At 35.4% G+C, this 20255-nt stretch overlaps 2 protein-coding genes across 2 annotated transcripts; one reads left to right on the forward strand and one right to left on the reverse strand.

Annotated features, from left to right (window-relative positions):
- LOC133173804 (hsc70-interacting protein-like) lies at window positions 1-10069 on the reverse strand. Its single transcript, XM_061308849.1, has 13 exons — window positions 10008-10069; window positions 8562-8697; window positions 8427-8475; window positions 8249-8336; window positions 7444-7581; window positions 7241-7325; window positions 7025-7135; window positions 6699-6801; window positions 5662-5778; window positions 2102-2315; window positions 1438-1493; window positions 1166-1306; window positions 1-671 (listed from the first exon to the last, which is right to left on the reverse strand). Exons 2-13 carry the CDS (start codon window positions 8681-8683, stop codon window positions 666-668), a joined length of 1230 nt encoding a protein of 409 aa, XP_061164833.1. The 5' UTR covers window positions 8684-8697; window positions 10008-10069; the 3' UTR covers window positions 1-665.
- A 1797-nt stretch (window positions 10070-11866) lies between these two features.
- Window positions 11867-19293, forward strand: LOC133173803 (xaa-Pro aminopeptidase 3-like). The gene is made up of 7 exons (XM_061308848.1): window positions 11867-11969; window positions 12637-13382; window positions 14031-14127; window positions 14311-14445; window positions 15091-15275; window positions 17738-17858; window positions 19030-19293. Exons 1-7 carry the CDS (start codon window positions 11957-11959, stop codon window positions 19281-19283), a joined length of 1551 nt encoding a protein of 516 aa, XP_061164832.1. The 5' UTR covers window positions 11867-11956; the 3' UTR covers window positions 19284-19293.
- Window positions 19294-20255: the final 962 nt, after the last annotated feature.

Raw genomic sequence — 20255 nt, forward strand, 5'->3', positions numbered from 1 at the left:
TTACAGTTAGTACATACCTTTAATGAAAACAAATAAACCATCATATACCAGTACTACTGATAAACACAGAACTTGCACCCTTCTTGTAGGCAAAAACAATTCACAATACAAAATGTTTTTGTAAATGTGTTCAGACAAGTCACCTATACTTGATGACGATTAAGTGTGCAGCAACTGAAAATGTAGGTACTTTATTTTGGAATGGTCTCTAAAAAAAACTTGATCAAGTTTACCATTAAGTAAGATTTTTTTAAAAAGTGCGTATCTAGGTTTTATGGAATTTGCATCGTGAATTGTGAGGGGAATTCTAAAAATGTAACTTCAAACATAAGATGCACAATCTAATGGAGACTCAGTTTTTAGTGAGAAGTATGATTATACATGAGTGCGTCAGAACAACCAAGTTCAAAAGAAAACTACAAATAGTTAATTGCATATACTAGATTGATCAATTTAAGTGAACTTTCTGAATCAGCTCACACAGTCAAACTTTGTACAAGCTTGGATAAACAGGAATAAAAAAAAGAAATTAATTTGCTAGGATCTGAAATACAGAACATGCATGGTTATATACATAATTATACTGAATACAGATTTGACTTTACAGGTCACAGCTTCTGCTTTTCATTCTTCTTTCATACTCTCTTCACAACAGTTCCTTGACTTTACATCTGCAATATAGATAGTAAAATATTGTACAGTCCTTATTAAACTAGAGGTACTGTGAGCGCTGAGCTCACAAAATGATACCCCTCCCATCTCCATATGAGTATAATGGCAAAATCCAAATTTTGTCATGGGAAAGCCCAAATATCTGTCTGATGAAAACTTAAATTGGAGGTGCACAATGGCATTATGTGATTAAAATTCTACAAAAGTCTCATTAAATTTTAATCAGTGGTATAGGAGGAGTTGCAGATAAGAGATGGATACCCCCAATATTATAGAAAGAATGGCAGTGTTCATGTTTTGCTATGGGAAATCCCAAATACATTTATGTTTCCAATCCAAACTTAAAACTGCATTCACTGGAGTATGAGGAGTTGCAGATAAGAGATTGTTAATTCCCAAGTGTAATGGACGCATGGACTCCGCCATCACTAAACAATCCCCCCTTTTCAAGCTAGGGGTATAATAATCACAGCAAAAAAATGACCAATCTTACCGGTGGTCCACCTGGTGGTTTGCCTCCAAATTTGGCGGCCATTTTATTAATGAGAGATTGAACTTTGGGGTTATTCTGGTATTTCATCATATTCTGGGGATTCTGACTGATGTCCTGGAAGGCAGCCGCTACCTCTGGGTCCTATAGAAACAACGGATCATTGTCACAGCAAAGAAGGATGTTTTAAAAGGCTTTATATCTAGCAAATATTTAAACATGCTTTTGAGGCTGCATCACCATACCATGTAAAAATAATAAAATTATTGACTTACAGAGAAAGCCTGTACAATTTCTGGGTCGTTCATGATATTGGATAAGTCTGGCATGCCTGTAGATGAAAATCAAGAAAATACTTGAAATTCGCAACTTTATTGAAAAACATTTTGAACACACAAGCTTACATCCTTTACAATGCTAAACTGTAGTTTCACTGCATTATTTAGTGTGCTAAGGAATTCTTCTCAATGATGTTTTAACCCAGGTGCATAAATAATGATAAAGCACCATTTTCAAATGAATACAAGTTAGCCAATTTTCACAATTGCTTAATTATCCCCCCTTCGAAGAGGGTGTGGCCCTTCATTTGAACAAACTTGAATGGTACTGGAGAAGAAGATGAAAACATGAAAACTTTACAAAAATGATGACGACAACAAACAACAGACAAATTTCAAACAGAAAGCTCATTTGAACCTTTGGCTCAGGTGAGCTATTGAAAAGCTGTTTTTAGATGTAACAGTTATTTGCCCTTTGTTAATATTAACTAGTTTTGAATTTGTCCATTGATAATTCTTTAAAAGGGAGCATGCATTTCCACACACAGGGTAAATAATATTATATATTATAAATATAGCACTTCCTTACATTTCTGAAAAAAAAAATCATAAATTCTTTGCCCTTGCAACTGAACTATTTTCAAATGTGTTACAAAGTTACCTCCCATGCCTCCAGGCATTCCACCCATTCCTCCAGGCATTCCTCCCATTCCTCCAGGCATTCCTCCTGGCATACCACCCATTCCTCCAGGCATACCACCCATTCCTCCAGGCATACCACCCATACCACCAGGCATGCCACCTGGAAATCCCCCTGGGAAACCCCCAAATCCTCCTGCTCCTCCAAATCCTCCTGCACCACCACTACCGGCACTCTGCATTAAAAATTAATGAATCAATATTATACAGTAAGGCATAACAAATATGCATACGAGTCTTCTGAAAACAAGTTTTTCAAAGTCTAAGCGCCATAACTTTCATAAAACTGGGTCGATCATCACAAAACTCAACTTGATATGTAAGTCAACAATATCAAGAGATATTTCAAAAATCAACTCATTATCTTCAAGCAGAGCCAAAAAAATGGACTTCGGAAAACAGTGAATTTCTAGAAATTTTCAAAGTCTAAGTGCCATAACTTTTGTAAAAATGGGTCAATCAACAAGAAACTTGAACTTGATCTGTAAGCTGTCATCAATACAAGAGGCCCAAGGGCCTTAATGGTCACCTGAGTATAATACAACAATTTAGAAGTTAAATACACTGATAGATGAAGCTTTGTTGCCCTAAAGCAAGAGAAGTACGAAGATCAGGATCAACAAAATAATTAGTCTAGTATTCAGTATCAACACATAACTTAAGTTCTAATCTGTCCCCCACTTAACACTATCACCATGCAGACTATTAACAAATTATTAGTGCTTCTGTACTATTTTTAAACCCATATTAAGACCTCTAGCATTGACCTCTCTTATGGTCTTTGAAGAACTTTTAATGAGATAAGTTATTATTGTCTCATTTTTATTTATCTATTACTTACAGGTCTGCCTGATTATTAAAACTACGAAAGTACTTTTTGAATTATACGATAAACATTCTTGCATAATTATCTTATTCTATTAACCTTTCAAATACATTATTTACAGTGATTTATTATCAGAGGTGAATAGAAAAGGGGAATAACTTCTCTCAGTAGAATACAAATTAATAGAGCCCTGCCCAGGACCAGAATGCTTAGACAAATGGTCCAGATGTTCAAAAATCTGGTAGAAATACGCTTACTTATATCATTTAAACTTTTACTCAGTTTGCTTCCGATATGCCCAGAAGCAGAGAAGAATTTCACTGGTACAATGCATTTTCACTACAGATTCAACAAAGCCTTACCCTAACACCAGAACCCAAGACCAAAGGTCAAGAAATTTACAAATTTGGAAAAGTTACCCTCATCATCATAACTATGGACTTCAAAGAATTAACAATTTTCCACTATATCATCGAACCCCCCCCCCCCCCCTCGTTATGCCAGAACCCCTGACCCTAGGACCATGAGATTTAAAAATTCTGTTCGAAGCTCCCATTTTCATCATAGCTAAGCAATTTATTTATCAGCTCAACACTAAGGAGCAGACAGGATTAATTAATGATTAATTAATAGAATTAATGGATTTTCACTATATAATCAATAGAGCCCGGCCCTAACACCAGACCTGAACCTGGGGCCATGAAATTCACAATTTTTAAAGAGGCATCCTTATGCATCATAACCATGCACTTAGTTTGTTTAAATAATCTCCAGTAGCAGGGAAGAAGATTTTCAAAGAATCAATGCATTTTCACTATATAATCAATAGAGCCCCACCTTAACACCAGAACCCCTGACCCTGGGGCCATGAAATTCACAATTTTTGAAAAGGCATCCTTATGCATCATAACCATGCACTTAGTTTGTTTAAATAATACCCAGGAGCAGAGAAGAAGATTTTCAAAGAATTAATGCATTTTCACTATATAATCAATAGAGCTCCACCCTAACACCAGAACCCCTGACCCAGGGGCCATGGCTTTCACAATTCTGGAAGGAGCCCACCTCCTCATCATAACTATGTACTTAGTTTATCACCTTAATGCCCAGGAGCAGAGGAGAAGATTTTCAAAGAATTAATGCATTTTCACTATATAGTCAATAGAGCCCCGCCCTAACACCAGAACTCCTGACCCTGGGGCCATGAAATTCACAATTTTGGAAGAAGCTCTCTTGCTCATCATAACTATGTACTTAGTTACTTAATTTAATACCCAGGAGCAGAGAAGATTTTCAAAGAATTAATGCATTTTCACTAGATAGTCGATAGAGCTCCGCCCTAACACCAGAACCCCTGACCCTGGGGCCATGAATTTCACAATTCTTGAAAAGGCACTTTTGCTCATCATAACTATGTACTTAGTTACTTTATTTAATACCCAGGAGCAGAGAAGAAGATTTTCAAAGAAATAATGCACTTTCACTATATGATCTATATAGCCCCACCCTGGGGCCAGAACCCCTGACCCTGGGGCAATGAATTTCACAATTTTGGAAGAGGCACTCTTGCTCATCATAAATATGTACTTAGTTACTTTATTTAATACCCAGGAGCAGAGAAGAAGATTTTCAAAGAATAAATGCATTTTCACTATACAATCTATAGAGCCCCGCCCTAACACCAGAACCCCTGACCCTGGGGCCATGAATTTCACAATTTTGGAAGAGGCACTCTTGCTCTTCATAACCATGTACTTAGTTACCTTATTTAATACCCAGGAACAGAGAAGAAGATTTTCAAAGAAATAATGCACTTTCACTATATGATCTATATAGCCCCACCCTGGGGCCAGAACCCCTGACCCTGGGGCCATGAATTTCACAATTTTGGTAGAGGGCTCAATGCTTATTACAATGATGCCAACAGTTTGACTGCTTGATGTCCAGGAGTAAAGAAGAAGATTTTTAAAGATTGCATTATTTTTGGTGGTTTTAGCCCCACCCCTCAGGCCCCAGGGGGGTAGGGACCATAAAAGTCACAATTTTTGTTCCCCTTCACCCATAGATGCTATATGCCAAATTTGGTTGAAATTGGTTAAGCGGTTTCAGAGAAGAAGCTAAAAATGTTCAAATGTTAATGCACGCTGACAGACGAGAACGGATAGCACTAGGTCACCTGAGTGACTCAGGTGACCTAATAAAGAGACATGCAGAAATCCAATTCATTATCTTCTATAATATTTCTTTTCAATATGTTAAAACATTCTTTGAAGATTCCATCCAAAAATTTTAAAAAAAATTAATAAATCACGTTTTTCATATTCATAAATAATTTTTTATTTTAAAAAAAATAAAATGTCTACCAGACTCTCCTTGACACATTTTATTAGATTTTTATGTTATGCATTACTTAAGAACAAATTTGAAGTTCCCGGATGATTATTTAAAAAAAAATCCATTTTCTGTGAAAAAGTACAAAACAATTGATAAAAAATAATTAAAAGCTTATATTGGTCTTTTATTGATGAATTCATTTGTCAAAAGAGATACTTTAAACATTCATTAAATAGAATTTTGGTGTGGCATACCACCCAATACTTCAATACTCCCTTCATATTTTGCCTTAGCCACCATTCTAAACAACTTAAAATTCCCCTCTTATACAGAACAATTGATTGCTTAAGCTCCTCACTTACTGTCTTGGCTCGTTCATACTCTTCTTTTGCTTTTCTCATTCTTTCCTTTCTAGCTTTTATTTCTTTTTCTTCTCTTTTCCTCTCATATTTTCTGTTGTGCTCCATGATTTTCTTTGCCTAAACGTACGAACATTTTCTTTTTGAAAAAGTATGAACTGGAGCACAAGCATAAAACAGAAAATTTAAGCCATATTCTACACATATGCAAAGGAAATTATAATGGTGTATCCTTAATTTTAGGGATGGCAATCGAATACAGAATTACTAATCGGTTAACTGCAAGACGTTCCGACCGATTAACCAGTTAACCGTATCAAAATATGCATTTTCTTGATATACTTCCCCCCCCTAAGTATCTCTATTCATATACACAAGAAGACTAACAAAGTCACTAGAAGTTAAATCATTCTATTTGTCTTGATTCTTGGTAAGAAAACTACATGCATATATATTTTATTTCAGTTTTAATAGACAAGAAAAAATATAAGAAAACCACGAAACATGCCTGAGAAATCAGATAATATCCAGAGCAGATGTCACATAAGTTCATTCTGCCTTGTCACCATAATTAAAACTAAGTCTGAACTACGTCACTGAATTTACAATGTTTATTTAGTAATTTATTTGATGGACAACTGCAAAAGACAAACATACTAATTCAACGGTGATTTAATATCATTAAAGAATTACATGACAGTCAGGGAAACGATATGGTGTTTTAACAGTAATTAACACCTCAAACACAAAATGACCATGGCCAATTACCCCACAATCTCAATCCCGAGAACCATAATTACATCCAAGTCAGCTTGGATATGTGAGAACGCTGAAATATCAACGTTAATGCAGAGATTTCTCTTTTCCCGAAAATGAATTATAAGAAATTTACGTTAAAATTTACAAGTTATTTTTTTTTCCAACTAAACGATTACAGATTTTCTAACCGATTGCCATCGTTCTGACCGAGTAATTGGTTAACCTGTTACAAATTGCCATCCCTACTTAATTTCTTTACAAACTGTTTCTGCACTACTTACGTTTGGAGTGACCTCATGCAGCCATTCATTGGCTAAATCATCAAAGTCTAGCTTAGTTGCCATGGTGAGGTCATGGTAGGCTTCCTCCCATTTTCCAAGTAGACTGTTCAGTAAACACAATCATTGATAAACACATTAAGCAATGATCCTGATATATCTGTATGAATTGCTAAGTCTGTATTCATTCCACTTAACATAAGGATTTTAATTAATATTCTTATGGAAAGGTGTAGAGATGGTTATAATTATTAAAATTTTACTTCTATTGCTCTTAAAGGACATTGTTCATAAATAGTTTTCAGTCTAAGCTGTTTTGAGTTTCTTACTGGTAGGCTCGTCCTCTCCATTTGTAAGGCTGGGCAGAGTCCGGGTTCAGTTGAATAGCTTTTGTACAATCATGTATCGCTTTGTTTGGTTTCTTCTGTTTTATAAAAATACTGCAAAATAATAATTAATGCATAAATTAATGCATCTTTACAGCTGTACAATTTCAACTATCCATTACATGTAACATAAAGTATCCAACAATTTATGGGGATTACCTTGCTCTTTTAGCATACAGCAAAGCAGACTGGGGGTTAATTTTGATTGCCTCTGTGAACAACTTTAATGCTTCATCAAAATTCCCTAAAATTCAGAAAATAAAGTATATCTGAGTTTATAGACTTTATATCAGCATTTCCCATCTACAAAAATATGGTGACGGAGAAAATCTTTTATCAGTGAAAATTTACAAGATTACTACCTTCACTGAAAGCGGACATTGCCTGAGCTCGCATTTCATTGGCTGAGTCCATCATCTCCTCGGTAACTTCTTTAGAGTCATCTCCATCCTCGGGCAGCTCTGTGTCCTTGTCCTCTATCACACCTGTATTATCCAGCTCTGTAATGAAGAACAAATAAATCAGAATTAAATTTACAAATTACTTCCCTTTTCTTATTTCTCAAATTCTTAACAGTGAGACTTCTGTCAGTAAACTCAAACATCTTCCTCTCTCTCTGGCTATGATTTATAAATCCCTTTCCTTCTTCTCCTACTCTCAGGTAAATCCCTTTCCTCACTGACTCTCTGGTTTCTGATAGAACCTCAATCCCTTAATTAAATCACTTTCTTTACTTTCTGGTTCTGATAGAATCTCAGTCCCTTACCTAAATCACTCTCCTCACTCTCTGTTTCTGATAGAACCTCAATCCCTTACCTTATTCCCTTTCCTCCCTCTCTGGTTTGAGAGATCTTCTATCCCTTACCTAAATCACTTTCCTTACTCTCTGGTTTCTGATAGATCCTTAATTCCTTACCTAAATCACTTTCCTCACTCCGTGGCTCTGATAGAACCTCTATTCCTTAACTAAATCACTCTCCTCACTCTCTGGTTCTGACAGAAACTCAATCTCTTAACTAAATCACTTTCTTTACTTTCTGGTACTGACAGAACCTCAATCCCTTAACTAAATCACTTTCTTTACTTTCTGGTAGTGATAGAACCTCAATCCCTTAACTAAATCACTTTGAAATTCTTCCTGGTTCTGATAGAACCTCAGTCCCTTACCTAAATCACTTTCCTCACTCTCTGGTTCTGGCTCAGGGGCTGGTGTTGGTTCCGGCTTTTGCTCTGGTTTTTTCTCCTCTGTAGGTTGCTATAAACACTAAGAACATTTATTAACAATGTCACATTAATATTCAACATTAGAACATGCATTGCATTTCAATAGATATGAACATCTCACCTTGGGAGTTTCTTCTGGCTCTGTTGGGGGAGGAATGGTTGCACCCATACTGAAATAGAGCACATAAAATTACAGGTAGTACTAATCAAAAGTAAAGAATACAATCTGAGATTTAATCATTTAATCTGAGCACACCTCTCCAGCCAATCTTTGAAGAATTTCAGTTCCTTTTGATGTAATATGTCCGGGTCACCCGTACAGAGTTTTACAAACTCTTTAAGAAGTCCAATCTGCTGCAACATTCGTTCAGCACTCATGGCCACAGTTCAATCTGAAATGGACCACATGCAAAAAGATCAAAAGAATGAGGGTGAAAATTATGGTTTAGTGACTGAATCTAGAAAGGTTTTCATCCAGTTAATATATGAACATTTTAAAACAAATTAGCACAACCAAAAAACAATGCAACAGACACAAATTAATCATCCATCGGACATTGTCCGATGCATGCCCATTGGATAAATTATTTCCTTTTTTGTATATACATGTAGAATACCCAACTGACTGCTATTTTTGCAGAAATATAAAATTTTAACACATTCTGTGAATATACGAGTAATTAATATATATGATCTAGAAGTGCGCTCTCTCTTTTTTTTCTTCAAACTAGATGATGATAGCCCCTGATAGCAAAGCCCATTTTGTAACGGGAAAGGGGAAAAAGTATGGCTGAACTGGGAATCAAACCTGGGACCCCTGCATCACTAGTCAGATGCTCTACCAACTGAGCTATCCAGCCTGATATCCATAGCCCAAATCATTACATTCCTCCTTCCTTAAATTGTTTTTGCCCTTGAAGACACAACCCAAGTTCTTATTGCCCCTGGCGAGACTTTCACCTGCAAGTCCAGGGGTGGTCAACGGCACCAAATTATGTAGGCTAAAGGAAAAGATAATATAAGGCTGGACCAAGAATCAAGCCTTGGACCTCTGCTTCACTAGTCAGGTGCTCTACTGACTGAGCTACCCAGGCCGATGGCCACTGCCCAAACCATTACAATTTAAAACAAGTATGTGAAGTACAGTTTTTTAGAATATTGAACAAAATACGATTAAGGTGCTCACTCATATAAAATATTGATTTAATGCTTGTGATTTTCAAAAAAGAAATGCATTTTATAAGTAAAATTCAAACAATTTAAGTATAGCTTGCAAAATAAAATTGTACAAAAAAGACATTTTAACTTGATAAATCTATAAAGGAATAATAGACATTTATATATCATTAAGAGTTATCTCTCTTATCAGAGTATCAATGAACCTTAAATAACATCAATCTGAAACACGACTTTGATTTCATATTTGTATCGAATTTTTCAGATATTTGATTGATTTAACATTGTTAAAACCTAGATAAAACATGTGAATGTAACTAAAATAACTAAAAAGTGAGAAAAGAGAATGTCAAATGTTTTACGTCTTTTAAAAAAAAAATAGCAGTCCTGTTCACAGTAGCAAATAGTGGAAACTGAAAGTAATATTAATATTCCATGTGCGTAAAGTACCAAATTAACGAATTATGCTATATGAAAAGAGAAAAATGCAATACATATTTTCCACTTATTACCGATGATAACTTACTTTAATTACACAAGGACACGAACAAAGTTTGCACGCGTTGCGGCGTTCAGCGTTGCAGAAATTTCCAGATATTTTTACGGAAAATCAAAAGAGACAGAAAATTATGTGCCAAGTTTTGTAGTGTGGTACCTATAATGTGTTAATTTTCGTTGAGTTTAAAAAAATATATGATGTAATGTACAATTTAATTAGTTTTCATTATTCAAATTACTAAGATGAATAAGTTTGTTTGTTTTTATTAAATCAAAAAATTATTGTTTTTGTCCTAACGTTCCATCATACTTTGTTTATTATTACCGTAAATCGGTGCTTCAAAGGAATCGACCCCCTTCGATTTGGTGGACAGTGGATCTCTGACATCTATAATAAAAATGCGTCCCGTATACTTCGAAAAGTTGAAACATTAATGCACCATCGTAATGATAGCTGTATAGTTGAGATATTGTATGAAATGTCTTCATTTTTTTTATATAAATAAAAAGTTTTTTTTCTCCTGGTAATACATACAGGTACGAACTTGCAGAGTGTTGAAATCACTCGCAACCGTTTTTCAAAAAAAAAAAAACAACCTTGACATGTGTTGTGAAAGTAGCATGTAAGTTAAAAAAGAAATATCCCGTCTTAAGCTGTCAATCAAAAATATTATATAATATACTTGAGTTTGAATAGCAATGTCTTTCCGAAGACCAATGGTATTACTGAAATTTGTGTTTCGATATAGAGGAAATTCGGATGTGTAGAGACAAAGGGGTAACGTTACACCGTACAGTTACAGCATCACTCAGTCACTCACATAGTATTTCATGCAATAGAAAAGAAAAAAAGGGGAACGAATAGTTACTCAGGCAATTGTACAATCTAACACTATATCAATGAAAAGGGTGAAAATATTAGGAATGTTCAGTGATCATTCTCAAAAAATACAAACAAAACAAAGTCCATAGGTATGACCAAGTGCCTAGGAGGGCTAAGCACCCCCTGTCAGCCAGTCACACCCACCGTGATTAGTGTAGGTGTTAGTGGAATATTACTACATAAATAAGGAAAGTTGAAAATGGAAAAGCTGAAGTCATCTTGTAATATTTGTCATACAGTTTAGTTGTTAGTTGGCCATTATCATCTAGAGTCAGTAAAACATCTAAACATAAAACAAATGTGGTACCTGTATATCAATTAGTTCATTGAAAATTGTTCAAAATTATTATCAGATATCACTAGTAATAATGATTTTGTACATGATTATGACCTAGCTGTCATTTTATTTTAGTTGGAAAGCAGTGCACAACTATATTGCATATAATATCTATATATACAGTAAAACATTGTTACAACACATACTCTTATCATGAATTCATGCTCATAGCAAAGTAATTATAATTTTCATTCCCTATAGCTTTTAAACATGATTATGAATTATATATATATATATATATATATATATATATATATATATATATATATATATATATATATATATATATATATATATATATATATATATATATATATTATTGGGTGTAATAAAAATTTAAAAAATCACAAAATATTTACTGCAAGCACTTTTGCCATGTTAGGCTCTTCAGGCAGTTACACGTAAATATATATACCGGTATATATATGACAAATCAGGTTTACAAGAATCAAAACTGTTCATCCTTGACTCTAAGCGTGTATTATTGTACATAGTAATATTTTTTGTGTATTTTTCCTTCAATAAGACAGTCAATGACACAAATTTAAAGATCTGAATGTAAATTACAGTAAATAACCGTGAATTACAGTAAATAACCATGAATTGCGGTAAATTGCAGTGAATTACAGTAAATAACCATAATAATTTACAGCTTCTTTATTTGCAGAACACTGCTGTCTTGGGAATTATGATGTGTAGAAGAATGGTAAAAGTTAATTCCTACTGACAAGAAATAGCCTCATCGATTATAATCAGAATGGGCTCACTAAGTAAGACTTTCAAACTTAATACAAAAAAGGTAGTTTTAATACATTAAAGTTATACAAAAATTTATATCCTTCGACATGCCATGAGGCTCATAAGGTTTGTGCTAATAAGTGGATAACCCAGTTTCTGTGGTGCTAAGTGGATAACCCAGTTTCTGTGGTGCTAAGTGGATAACCCAGTTTCTGTGGTGCTAAGTGGATGACCCATTTCTGTGGTGCTAAGTGGATGACCCATTTCTGTGGTGCTAAGTGGATGGGACACCAGTCCATTGCAGGTTAACCCTAGCTGAAGGCAGTACCCATTGCAGCTGGATGGACTAAGACAAAGATAAAGTGCTTTGTCAAAGGATAACACAAAACATCAAGTGCCTACAATGGGGCTTGAACCAGCAACCTTTGAGTTGTGTAATGGGTACTGCCTTCAGCTGGGGTTAACCTGCAATGGACTGGCCAAACTCCTATGACCACTGAGCCATGTTCTCCACAGTTTTACATAAATGTAATTCCCTCACTCTAAGTCTGTATAAAATGTACAAATATTAGCTCAAGTTGCTATTTGTCCTGTTCAGTTTAAACTGAGTTATAATAATTCATAAGCCAGGGTTTATTTACCCTATATCCTTTTATTATTTTGTGACAGCTTCAATAGGCTTATTTTCTTTTTGTGCAGAGAGATGTCATTTGATTTCCAACATCTTGACACAACAGAGAAGATCACTGAGTGCTTTCTTGTCGGCAAAACTTCAGGAAGTTCCCGAGAAGTCATTAGACATCACAGTGGAGGAATACAAAAGCAGGCGTAGGAACCTGATACAGCTGTGTGTGGATAGTGAACACATGAAGAGTAACCGTAGTCACCTTGTCTGTGTTCCTGCTGCTCCGCGGGCATTCTACAGTGACAGGATCATGTATCCATTCAGACAAAATACAGAATTCAACTATCTCTGTGGCTACTTAGAGGCCAACTGTGTTTTATTTATGTTCACGGAGCAGGGAAAAGGGGTAGAGGATTTTAAGTCTATACTGTTTGTTCCTCAGCGTTTCCAGTTTGATGAGATCTGGGATGGAAGATTTGAAGGCTTTGACTCTATTGTGGAGTCTACCGGAGTGAATGAAGCTAGGTTCACTAAAGACATTGCCAGCTTCTTATCCACTTATGTAAAAGATAACAGTAAATTCACTCTGTGGTACAATTATCAAAAGACTGCTAATCCAGACATCCACAGAACTGTCATGGCAGATTTTATACGACAGGGGAAGTATAAAAAGCTAGAAAATTACGACTACTGCGTTCAGTCGCTCCGAGTTGTCAAATCAGAGGCGGAGATTGCACTCATGAAGAGGAGTATGGAAATTACTGAAGCAGCATTTAAATCTGTGCATCATATGATTGATGAATGGAAATCAAGGAGTCAGGTTAGTTGAATTCTGACATATCTGCGACTTTGTTTTGTTGTGTTATTCTTTGTTTTGTTGCTTTTCTTTATTTTGATTTATGTGTTTACACAAGATCAAAGAGTAAAACTTTATACAGTGAAGTTTTGTATTCCGGCCTCAAAGTATATGTAACCTCATTCATCAGAAAAACCTAGATGTAATTTCTTCTATCATGTCTATTTACATTTTAAACTTTAAGGTGTAGTTTTCATACCAAAACTGACTTAAAATAGTCTAATGTGCAGCCAGAAAAAAAAAATTCTCAGATACAGACCATGTACAATAAACATGTACATGCATATGTAGATGACAATTTAGTGGCTTCCTGTCACATTTTACTAAGTGTACATGTATGTATGGTCTCGATAATGAAATAATAAAATTTACCACTTAGTTAACATCAATAAAAAGCATTGCATTTTTAACGTCATAATTTTTAATTATTATTATCAATTTAGGAATTATCAGTCATGCTAGCTACTGTTCATGTAAATTTAACCTCGTAATGTGGATAAGAATTTTAGAACTTTTAATTACTTGTGTCAGTTGAGGATTTATCAGTCATAGTCATACTAGCTACTGGTCATGGAGGTTAAATATGATGGGTTCATTAATTTCTTTTTTCAGAAGAAAGAAAATCTTTTAGAATATGAAATTCAGGCAGTGATGGAGTATACCTGTCAGTTAAATGGAGGTCGACTAGCATACATCCCTGTCGTCGCAGGTATCAAGATCAATTAATTCATTAAGGGTTAAAGCCATCCTTTAGTGATTTTTTGTGTTCATGCACTGTAACCAAATAAGCACAATGGATAAAAATTTTACATATATAAAGATTTAATTGCAGTGCACCTAAAAATATTTGGTTGTTGCCAGACATATGTATTCAGATTGTTTTATTGTTAAGGAGGAAATAGAGGAAACACAATTCACTACGTTCAGAACAACAATAAACTTCACCCTGAGGAGTTACTGCTGATTGATGCTGGCTGTGAATACAAAGGGTACACCACAGACATCACTAGAGTCCTCAACATTTCAGGTACACCACAAACATTACTAGAACTCTCAATATTACAGGTACACACAGTCCTCAACATATCAGGTACACCACAGATATCACTAGAGTCCTCAACATTTCAGGTACACCAAAGACATTACTGGAGTCCTCAACATCTCAGGTACACACAGTCCTCAACATTTCAGGTACACCACAGACATTACTGGAGTCCTCAACATTTCATGTACACCACAGCCCTCAACATTTCAGGTACACCACAGACATCACTAGAGTCCTCAACATATCAGGTACACACAGTCCTCAACATTTCAGGTACACACAGAGTCCTCAACATTACAGACATCACTAGAGTCCTCAACATTTCAAGTACACCACAGACATCACTCGATTCCCCAACATTACAGGTACACACAGACATCACTTGAGTCTTCAACATTACAGTACACACAAAGTCCTTGATTTCAGGTACACACAGACATCACTCAAGTCCTCAAAATTTGAGATACACAAAATTTATAGATCAGTTTAATACTGAGAAATTTAGACCTATTTCAAGAATTTTTAGGTCTTTACATAAGAAACAGAAATCTTTATCTGACAGCCTCAGATACAAGTAACTATCCAAGAGAGCAAGGTTAACATTGACATTTTGTTTCATCTCCACAGACTTAACTTTTGAACAAGAAACCATCATAGGGCTTGTGCAGTTGATACAGGACACCTGCATCAAGATGTGTACACCTGAATACAGCATTAACGACATCTACAGGAAAATGATGAAAATTATCGGTGAATATGTTCAAGTGCTGGGACTGATGAACTTGGGAGTGAAGGGAAAACCATTTCTAGAGGTAGTGCATAATTTATTTCCAAGAATTTTCATTATGTGTAAGGTTTCTTACTTGGTTGGAACATTCTTTGCTAAAGGCTCAAGTGAGATTTTTTGATTGAAATTTGTTTGTTGTCTGGGTCATCACCTTTTCACATTTCGACTTCTCCAGAACCAAAGGGCTAACTAAATTGCCAGAAAGCATTCTTGGGTGATGGTGATTTAAGTTTGTTCAAATGAAAGGCCACACCCTCTTAGAAGGGAGATAATCAGGAAAAAGCAAAACTCAGTTGGATGTCCTAAAAATCTTCTCAAGAACCACTGTGCTAGAAAAGATGAAACTTATGTGAAAGCTTTCTGAGATACAGTGTAGAAGGTTTCACAGCGGAATATTTTGTGAAAATAAATCACATTTTCTTCTCAAGATTCAAGAACAGCAGGGTCATGATCAGTCACATCAATTTGCAAGATAGGGCAGATTCAAGTTCGTTCAAAATCATGGCTTCAGAGGGTAGGGTGGGGCTATGATAGGATATCAAAGCTTTACATGGGAACATATAGAAACAATGTTTAAATATCCTCTTCTCAAGAAAAGCAGGGTCATGATAAGTTATAATGATATGCAAGCATCATGTTCAAAAGTAGGAGGAGGCACATTAGGGGATCAGAGGTTTACATGGGAATAGAATATATAGGTTGATATTATTTGAAGTTTTACTTATGTGAGATGTCACTTGATGCTGGTGAAAGGCTCAAATTTAGATTTCACTGGGCTCTCAGGACCACTTAGCAGTGAGGGATCTTTATCATGCCAGCAACTGCTTGAACAGGGCCTCAATTTTTAGGGTCTCATCTAAACATGATAGAGGAATAAAATCTTTAAAAAAATATTTTCTCCAGAACAGTAAGGCTGTTTTAGTCATATTGATATTGAAGGGTCCCCATGTTTTGTGGATTCAAGTTCAGTTCCATCATAATCCCTTGGGGCTAGGGTGGGGCTACAATAAGGGGTAACAATTGTTCATGTCTGTAATGAGGTTTTTTTTAAATTTCTTTAAAAAAAGCATGGCCAATATGACTTAGGTAAGCATTGTGTGCCAAAATGCCCTTGTTAGACCATCTTAGCCAAATTTCAAGTGAGCTTGGTATCCAGCATCCATCTGTCATGTGTTGTCTGTAAACTTTCCATATTTCAACTTCTCCAGAACAACTGGGCTAATTTAAGCCAAACTCGCCAATTATCCTTAGTTAAAGGGGATTCAAGTTCCCTCAAATCAAAAGCCACACTCTCTTTCAAGAGAGATAAGTAGGAATAAGTAAGAATTTGGTAGAATTTTGTAAAATCTCCTTCTCAACAACCACTGGGTATGAAAATATATTAAATTTATGTAAAAGCTTTCTGATAAAGTGTAGATCCAAGATTGGTCAAATCAAAGCCCCAGGGGGTAGGGTAGGGGCAGAATAGTGGATAAAATTTTTACAAAGGAAAGAATATGAAAGTGATGATTAGTAATATTTGTATGCTAGCATCATCAGGTTGTGCAGATTCAATTTTGTTCAAATCATGGCCCCTGAAGGTATGGTGGGGTTACATGTTTTACGTGAGAAAATATAGGGGAAAAAATCTTATTGTTAAGAACAGCAGGCCTACATAGTGAAATTAATAGGAAGCATCCTCTGGTAGTGCATATTTAAGTTTGTTCAAATTTGAGATAAAAGTTTGACTGGGGGGAGGGGGGGGGGTAGTAACAATAAATATCAAAGTTTAACATGGGAATATATAAGAAAATTAATAATCTTTTTTTCAAGTGTAGCAGAGCAGAACTAAGTTGTATAAATATGCAAACATTCTCAAGTTGTGTGGATTCAATTTTTTTTTCAAACTGTGGACCCTGGGGTTAAGGTGGGGCTAAAATTGGGGGTCAGAGTTTATCTATGCAAAAGAAACTTTCAAAACTCTTATTACTCCAAAAATATTTTCAGGTATTCAAACCTGACTCAGGTGAGCATTGTGGCTCTTGGACTTCTTGTTTAAATTGTTGATTTTTTTAAGTATTACATTTTTGAATTTTTTTTTAATTTATCTTGCCCAGATTTGCTTCATAAATTTGGCATTTTTTTGGTTTAAAAGTCAGTATATATTTAAGTGAGAAGTAATTAATGATTTTATATTGCCAAGAAAGGTAATCATGACTTCAATTTAGGAATGAATTGATGGCAATATTCAATTTTAGCAATGTCTTTTGCTTATAATGCCAAATTTGAGTACTCCCCAAAAATTCTGCTTGTTTTATTGCATCAGCATCTGAAAACCTGTATTTGACTACAAAATCCAAGAAAGTATTGATATATTATTTTAAAATCTCTTTTTTTTCTTAGCACTTTTAAACTGGATCATAACTATTGAAGTATACAAGACAATTGGTCAAGGTCAGGGCTTCTAATTGTATAGTAATGTATTTGATGTTCTTTGTGTTAATTTAGGGAGCACATAAGTTCTGCCCACACCAAGTTGGCCACTATTTAGGAATGGATCTGCATGATACACCACTAATATCTAAGGACATGAAATTACAGGCAGGCACTGTTCTAACTATAGAACCAGGTAGGTTGAGAAATGGTCTTATCAAGTATGTATCCTAACTATAGAACCGGGTAGGTTGAGAAATGGTATTAGCAAGTATGTATCCTAACTATAGAACCAGGTAGGTTGAGAAATGGTATTAGCAAGTATGTATCCTAACTATAGAACCAGGTAGGTTGAGAAATGGTCTTATCAAGTATGTATCCTAACTATAGAACCAGGTAGGTTGAGAAATGGTCTTATCAAGTATGTATCCTAACTATAGAACCAGGTAGACTGAGAAATGGTCTTAGCAAGTATGTAACTTAACTGTAGAAATGGGAAGCGATTTCAATACTGGTCAACTTTGGACTCAGCTATTTTTCAGTATCTGAGGAGTTTTTTGACTGGATTAAATGACTTCAGCTCTGTATTAAATACAAAGGGAATGATTTTGATTGATTGATTGATTGATTGTATGTTGTTTTACGTCCCATTCAAGAATTTTTCACTCATATAGAGACGTCACCATATACCGGTGAAGGGCTTCAAATTTTGACCTTTACTCGGCACTCAGGGCCATTGAGCAGTGAGGGATCTTTATTGTGCCAACGCTTGCCCTGACACAGGGCCTCGGTTTTTAAGGTCTCATCCGAAGGACCCGCAACTTTCACTTCAGAGTGCCGAGCGCATGGCGAAGGAACAGTTGCTACCCATTTTTTATCGACTTAGGTGAGTTGCGGCCAAGATTCGAACTCACGACCTCCCGATCACGGAGCCAGCGCTCTACCAACTGAGCTACCGTGAACGGTGAATGATTTTGAAAGAATGCAATAAATAATTTATATATCCATTTTGTTTTGGTGCTGTAATATCATTTGAACCAAAAATATTGGAACTTCCCTTGTATGTGTCAACATTACACAAATATGAATTAGAGTGATCAATAACTACATCACTGTTTAACCTTCCTGTATATTATTACTGGAGATTTCAGTCTGCTAATTTTAGTTCCATATCTACCAGAAAATCAGAGTTCAAATAAATAAGAAATCTGAGATTTCAAGAAAGAGGTTACTTGCAATTAACAGGAAATACGAAGTTCTTCAAAATACATTTAGTAACCAGTACCAAAATTACTCATTAAGGTGTTATGGTCCTTGATATATATAAACAAACAAAAATTACTTTAATAATTTTTATAATATTGCAGGTTTATATTTACGGCCAGAGTATGTACCAGACAAGTTGTCACAGTTACGTGGAATAGCTGTGAGATTAGAAGAAAATATTTTAGTGACAAAAGACGGACCAGTCAATTTATCCCAGAATGTGTCTCCTCGTGATCGCGCCCCTCTGGCTCGTGATATGGACAACAATGATTGTAGTAAAATCATTGAACAGTTACCACAAAATATGTTATATCAGGCAGTTATACCTTATCTTTGGAATTATGTACAAAATTAAATACTGAAATATAGAAGAATTTGTTTGTTTCTTTTCTTTAATTATACTCATCTGATCATCACAGATGTATTGCAAGAAAACTATAAAACATCCTTAAATTTTCACACATGAACATCAATGTTAAAAAAGGAGATTTTAAGCTCACCTTGATGAAGTCGAGATGACATTATGCCATACCCCTGGTGTCTCTTCATAAGTTCTTCTGGCCTCTTCATAAGTTCTTCTGGTCCCTTCATAAGTTCTTCTGGTCTCTTCATAAGTTCGTCTCTTCATAAGTTCTTCTGGTCTCTTCATAAGTTCTTCTGGTCTCTTCATAAGTTCTTCTGATCTCTTCATAAGTTCTTCTGGTCTCTTCATAAGTTCTTCTGGTCTCTCTTCATAAGTTCTTCTGGTCTCTTCATAAGTTCTTCTGGTCTCTCTTCATAAGTTCTTCTGGTCTCTTCGTAAGTTCTTCTGGTCTCTTCATAAGTTCTTCTGGTCTCTTCATAAGTTCTTCTGGTCTCTTCATAAGTTCTTCTGGTCTCTTCATAAGTTCTTCTGGCCTCTTCATAAGTTCTTCTGGTCTCTTCATAAGTTCTTCTGGCCTCTGACCAGTAGAGCTAACAATAACAAGGCTTGACCCCTTTAACAAATGTGATGAGGAATGCCACTGTCATTGAAGATTATGTAATGGGAAAGAAGAAAAATGCGATGGACCAGAACGGGATTAGAACCTAGGCCCCCTGAATTTCCAGTCAGGTGCTTTACCAACTGAGCTATCTGGCCACTGGCAAGCAAACCCATCTGACCGCCACAATTAAAATATTTCATGATTGTTCAAATCATGAAAATGATATTATTTTTAAGGTAGAAATTCAACATTGTAAACATAATGACAATGCAAGTGTGTCTGCAAAGTTCCTGTTAATTAGTTAACTTGCCGTATGACAACACTTTTGTGTCAAGTGAAACCTATTTTATAACAATTCATGC

The sequence above is a fragment of the Saccostrea echinata genome, unplaced genomic scaffold (assembly GCF_033153115.1).
Source record: "Saccostrea echinata isolate AGI-Se365-2 ecotype Australia unplaced genomic scaffold, CSIRO_AGI_Sech_v1 ptg000056l, whole genome shotgun sequence".
NCBI lineage: Eukaryota > Metazoa > Mollusca > Bivalvia > Ostreida > Ostreidae > Saccostrea > Saccostrea echinata.

What these genes read in the sequence shown, in the direction of transcription:
- LOC133173803 (XM_061308848.1), top strand. An exon ending in TAGAGTCCTCAACATTTCAG is followed by an intron (nt 14,446 to 15,090) that starts GTACACCACAAA and finishes TCATCTCCACAG; the next exon opens with ACTTAACTTTTGAACAAGAA. An exon ending in TGTTCTAACTATAGAACCAG is followed by an intron (nt 17,859 to 19,029) that starts GTAGGTTGAGAA and finishes ATAATATTGCAG; the next exon opens with GTTTATATTTACGGCCAGAG.
- LOC133173804 (XM_061308849.1), bottom strand. Translation starts at nt 8,683, where the DNA reads ATGAGTGCTGAACGAATGTTGCAGCAGATTGGACTTCTTAAAGAGTTT. An exon ending in AATGTCCGCTTTCAGTGAAG is followed by an intron (nt 7,326 to 7,443) that starts GTAGTAATCTTG and finishes TCTGAATTTTAG; the next exon opens with GGAATTTTGATGAAGCATTA. An exon ending in AAATTGTACAGGCTTTCTCT is followed by an intron (nt 1,307 to 1,437) that starts GTAAGTCAATAA and finishes TTGTTTCTATAG; the next exon opens with GACCCAGAGGTAGCGGCTGC.